Here is a 6163-nt window from a genome sequence, read left to right as displayed (position 1 = left end):
TATGCTTTGCTTAAACGTGAACTCAGTGTCAGAATCACCTACTTTGCACCCCCAATTACATTACACATTGTTAACGAAGCCCTTGTTTAATGAGGCCAAGGTGATCCAGCTGAAACGGATCCCTTCATGTTTCTCCAAAGCTTTGAAATACACCAAGCAAAGTAAAATTACAACTTTCAGTTCTGACCTCAGTGCTTCCTTATTTGCAGAAGCAGTATTTTCAAATCCAAGAGTACCGTTTACTTCAGGGAAAGTTTTCTTTATAGTCATGGAACACTCAAACACCATATCATCTTGAGTTTCAGCAAACATTTTTTTATTCTCTTTATTAATGTCCCAAAGCTATTGGAAGCCAAAGGCTGAAAAGTCCTTGAGCAATAAATGTGAGTGTCTTGAACATTTAACTGTCTTATGCGTGTTTTTCTTTCGTAGGTTTCCCAGCCACACTTGAATAAATTAGACACAGCGTCGATAGAAGTATAAGTAGTAATCTGTAAAGAATATCCCAGCAAAATAAGGATCTGTCGAACAGTCAGCTAAATCCTGCCAGAAGAAAGAAGAGACAGATTAATAGACGTATTTACTGTAGTTAAAGTGTATAGATAGATACAAAGATACAGGTATATCGTTCTTTAGTCTGTTTCTCACTGAAAAGAACAAGAAGGTGACTTACCGGTGCAGCTACACGAAAATGGTATGCACTGTCAGAGAAAGGAGCTACGGGAAGATTCCAAATGTGCTGATAGCCCTAAATAAGGAAAGAAAGACCCATTGCATAACCACGTTTAACACTCAATTGAAAAGGAGTTTTTCCTTCTTTACAGTTGGTGGTTTATTTGTAATAATAGCTTTGGATAAGAAGGGCTTCAACAGTTTACATTATCTTTTTAAAAAAATGTTTTTTTCTTGATTTTCATATACTAATTCCTTTACTTTACATCATCTTAAAGACACAAGAGAGATGCTGAGAAAAACTCCGAGACCAGGATCAACCAGCAAAGGGGCGGGGGGGGATTGGCATTTGGCTGATGGTCAGTTTGTTCTACTGTGGTATTTTGTGAGTGGCTATGATGCCATTAATATTTCAAATACCATTAGGGTCACCCATGGTGGTAAGTTTTAGTGACACTTACAGTCTACAGTGGACTAGGAAGAAAGGGCTTAGGATCTGCTTTTACAACTTAGTCAATGAAAACTTCATGAACTGTAAGAGACTACTGTGCATTACAGGGAGCACTGGTGGTCTATGGTAAGAAGCTACACTGCAGTCTCCAAAGTATGTGGTTTGAATCCACCAGATGCTCTGTGGGAGAATGATGGGCATTCTCCTCCTATGTGAGTTACCACTTCTGAAAACCTGCTGGAGGGTCAGCTGTGAGCCAATTCCAAGTATAACTTGGCAGCACACAACAACAGCAACTACCCATTATGATGCTGGAAGATAAACCCCCAGGGCTTGGAGGGCACTCAAAATACACAATGGCCACAGCAAAGGACTCAAGCATATTAACAGTGACAAAGAGTGTGTGGGCCCAGATCACGTCAGTTCTACCATGCATGAGATTCACTATGAGTAAGGGCTGACTACGTAGCAGTTACTAACACTTCTCAGAGGTAAACACACACTGTACCATATCTTTAGACATGTTTCCATCTATAATAGGACAGAGAGTCAAGAAATGAGAAAATCCGGGAAAGCATTACCTGTGTCATCTCCTGGGAGATTTCCCTGTGACTCTGGATCCCTTTGGCCTCCCTTTTACTGTGGAAACATATATTTCCAAGGGTAAATTTGCACTGGAAGACTATCAATGGCTCTGTTGTGCTTCAAGAGACAAAGGAAAGAATGGCAAATGGAAATGCAGTTACCAGCTCCTACTTGGCTACATATCACTAAAAGAGTGACTAATGGGAATGTAGCATAGAAATCTATTCAAACTTGACAATAGGCATTCGATTACACAGACTCACTGATACCAATGTGCAGGCTCACATCTCACTACAGAAAGAAACCCCATCTCAGATGACTACTGAGATAGCATACACCAGTTTCTAAAGGCAACTCTCACGCCTTAAACCAGCTCAATATCAGAACTCTTCATTGCCATACATTTTAAAAAATAATTTGAGGGCCTGTCCATTTATTTTTTTTCACTGCAACTGAATTTGTATCTATTGATGCTTTCAGTATTTTAGATTCTTCCAATTTCTGGTCTGGAAAGATATTACTGGAAGCAGCAAGGCAAACAAACAGGTAGGAACAAAGGGGTGAGTCATACCCTAATTTACCAGCCAGCAAAACTATCACAGAGTGGAAGTCCTGGGAGAAAGGCTGTTTCTCTTCCTCAGGTGGTAAGCCCACTAATTATGACCAAAAAGATGAAACCAGTCTGTCTTAAAAAATTATTCTTGTGTGCACGTGAGAATAACCTAAAAATTTTAGCCAAGGATCGAGGATATGTGTTATTTTTAATTCATCCATATTAGAAAAGTGGTTCCTTCATGAAAAGGCTCAAGATGGTTTTCTGCCAATTCAGAAAAATACTATGTAAGCTAATTTCCCTCCCTTATGAACAAATGAGGACATGCTATTCAAAGTTACTCAAGGACCGCAGAGTAGTACATTTAACTTTCAAGAATAGTATGTTCCACTTCTGCTTGAAATACAGAAGATTCTGAGTCATGAAATATTACTGATCAAAACAAACCTTTCCAAGGTAAGCAGTGGAGTTGAACATTATTAGCGCTCTACAGAAGCACAACTGATAAAGATTATTAAGTCTGACTGAAATAGAGGAAGAGACAGAGTATGGAAAATCATTAAGAAGAATAATGGAATTAGAGAAGCAGAAGAAGAATGGGTGGACCGAGGAAAGAGGAATAAAAGAAATAGGGAGGATATAAAAGAAGAATAAAATAAAAAGGCACAAAAGAAATAGAATTGACACACAGCAGCAACAATAACAAACATTTCCTGCTGAGTGGATCACTGCATACTTTTTTAAGTATACGTATTAAGGGCGCTCTGGTGGCCTAGTGACAAGAAACTGCATTGCAATTCTCAAGGCACTAGGTTCTAATCTACCAGCTGTTCCACAGGGGAAGGATTGGCAATCTCCTCCCGTGCAATTTACTGCCTCTGAATAGCGGGTCAGCTATGGGTAAGTTCTAACTCTACAGAACACACAACAACAACAAAAACATATTTATTAAAAGTCTAAAAGTGTATTTAGATCATAATTATCTAAAATAGTTCAAGAGAATAAATTAGGGTTGTGTGATTTGGGTGGAAAAGCCCACCCATTTCCGCCGAATTGATTCTAACCCACAATGGTTCTGTAGGGCAGAGTACTAGTGCTCCATAGGATTTCCGAGACTACAGATCTCTCTGGAGGCGGACTGCCATCTTTCTCCCTTGGAGCAGCTGGTGAGCTCCCAGCTTACTTTTCACTTATCAGCTAAGCATCTTTGAACTGCTGCCACCAGAGCTCACTTTTGGTGGAAAGGTAATCCTAATGTTATTGTCATGAAGCCTCAAGTCAGAACGACCCACAGCTGACCCTCCGGCAGGTTTCCAGAGGCAGTTAATCACATGGGAGGAGATTGTCTCTCTTTCTCCCAGCAAGCAGCTGGTGGATTCAAACCATGTGCCTTCAGGATTACAGCACAGATTCTTACCACTAGGCTACCAGAGCTCCCTAATCCTAACTACCATTTATTGAGTGCCTACCACATGCCATGAATGGTCAAAGTCCTTACATGTCTTAATTCAATTAAGAGACAGAAGAATGATAATTAAAACCACATGTTAAGTTTCAAGCCCAAATCCATCACATAATAACAGTGAAATTTGAGACAAGTTGTCAGACCCATTAAATCCCAAGGATTCTTATCTGAAAAAAAAAAAAAGCAAACACATAAACTAGTGGTTCTGGCAAGTAAGCATGTTAACCAGCCTCAGAGGGCGGTTGTAATGATTATGTGACTCAGCGCAAAATATTAAGGCAAAATATCTGGTATACAGTGTATGCTTTAAAAAAAAAGGCAGCTATTAATTTCACTACTATTAGCAGTAATTATTAATAGAAGCTATATATTTTGTGATATAACATCATATTCATTTTCTGAATGAAGAAATACTGCTCAGAAAAAAACAAGAACTTCTCCAAGATCACCAGCCACTCCATGAGAAAAAGATAGGCACTCTTCCAGTGAAGATTTACAACCTTGGAAAATGATAGAGGATAGCTATGAGTCATATCAACTCAATGGGAGTGGATTTGGGTTTGGGGTTTCTAGGATCACCCAGTTAACAAATAACAAGCACAAAATTTTGTTACTAGTCTGACCAGTTTCAAACTCTGGCTCCTTTTTTTTCCTTCTGCCCTAGGGAAAGAGATGCTGTCCACATTAGCATTATGATCCAATTTCACCAAAATAAGTGATCTTTCATCTAGAGACAAAGCTATTGTTCTTATTCTCATTCCAACTCAAAGGGAAGAGGCTGAGGCTGTCTGTAGAACATCAAGTCCAAGGTCATCCCCTTGACAGATCTAGCGAAGAGGCCAGAGAAGCCTCACTGCATTAAAGGGTTCCTAGTACAGGACCCACCTTCCAACTCAGCCATCATCAGTTACGATACACTGAGACCTTTTAACTCCCAACTTTCTGATCAATTGCGGAGAACATTCAGACTTACTATGCAATCAACTGTAAAACTATAAAGTTAGGCACTTACTTGATTTCCAGAGAGAATTTGACATTGGTAGGTGTGTGCTTATTAACTGGAATATTGTAATTGTAATTTCCAGACCTAATTATGGAAAAAATAAAATTACAAATCAAAATAAGCCTGGAACACTTCAAAAGTGGTTTAGCTACTCATTAGGTATGCTGTAAGCTGTTAAATATTATAGGATAAATAACAGAGAATATCAAGCTTAACATGATAGGGTTCTATGTATTTCAGAGACTTACCTGTCAAATTTTACAGAGCTATCTCTTTCAGAGTTTAATAGAAACCATGCCACAAATATTTCTATGTTTTTAGAACACATAGAACAAATGATGGAAAATCAAATCTCAAACCAAATGCACAAAACCAAGTACACAGGAAATAACTTCAGTTCCCTGTAAGGAGATTCCAATTTCAGAAGTCAAATGAAATTAAAATTTCAAGCTAATGATCTCCCTGGAAAGGAAAATTGGGGGGGGGAGGGGTAAGACAGACCAGTTTTTCTATAATAAATAATTCTCTTTAAAGTAAGATTAACAGGAAATATGCACTTTCAAAATATGAATCAACTAAAATTACTGTAGTCCTAATTACTGTTTACTTTTGAAAAATTTCAAAACAGAAATGCTCATGCATTAATGTCTTCCCTACAAGGCAGAAAGGGTTCTTTTGATTCATACTTCAATGGAAAACTCCAGCAAAAGGCATCCTGTATCTAATACAAATTCTGCTGATGATCTGGCTATCCCTTTGAATTAGATGGAGCAAACAACCTAAAACTTGATAAATAGGGCAAAGAGTCAGTCAATTTAGATGTGATTAAAAAAAAAAAAAAGAAGGAACGCAAAGTTAAGGAAATATATCTAGACTAGGATCAGGAGAGATTTGTTCTGCTGGGGGAATTCATTTCCTGCTTCCTGATACCTACACATTATACAGAATTCAGCCTAGTAGTTCAGAGCACCACCTCACAAGCACTATCCTCTTACACACAAGGAGAAAAAGCATCTTGTCATTGATACCTTTGAGTTGTAGTATTGGAGAAGAGTCTTAAATATACACCATGGACTGCCAAGGAAACAAATCTATCTGTCTTAGAGAGGTTGAAACCAAGTTTCTCCTTGAAGGCTCCATCTCACATACTTTGGATTTTAAAGCTTTGTCTCACATACTTTGGACACATGGCCAGGAGAGATTGGTCCTTGGAGAAGGACATCATGCTTGGAAAGGTGGACAGACATCTCAGGAGCGGGAGACCATGGATGAGATGCATTGATATAGTAACTGGGGCAATGGGGTTGGTGTGTTGGTATTAGTGAGACTGGCTCAGGACAGAGCAGAGTTCAGAGCTGCTGTGTACATAAGGTCACAATGGGTTACAAGCAACTCAACAGTATATAACAACAATAACAATACAAATAAATATTA

At 38.7% G+C, this 6163-nt stretch overlaps 1 protein-coding gene across 1 annotated transcript in view; it reads right to left on the bottom strand.

Annotated features, from left to right (window-relative positions):
* Positions 1-456: 456 nt before the first annotated feature.
* Positions 457-6163, bottom strand: part of MYRFL (myelin regulatory factor-like) — a gene marked incomplete at its 5' end in the record, with an annotated part of 174930 nt that continues 169223 nt past the window's right edge. Inside the window, 4 exons of the mRNA XM_006886110.1 lie at positions 457-543; positions 674-748; positions 1705-1825; positions 4739-4813. Of these exons, the coding sequence (XP_006886172.1) occupies positions 457-543; positions 674-748; positions 1705-1825; positions 4739-4813 (358 nt within the window). The remainder of the gene's footprint in view (positions 544-673; positions 749-1704; positions 1826-4738; positions 4814-6163) is intronic.

This window comes from Elephantulus edwardii, unplaced genomic scaffold, assembly GCF_000299155.1.
Source record: "Elephantulus edwardii isolate Elephantulus edwardi_28Jun2011 unplaced genomic scaffold, EleEdw1.0 scaffold00047, whole genome shotgun sequence".
NCBI lineage: Eukaryota > Metazoa > Chordata > Mammalia > Macroscelidea > Macroscelididae > Elephantulus > Elephantulus edwardii.
This window is presented reverse-complemented; position numbering and strand designations above follow the sequence as displayed.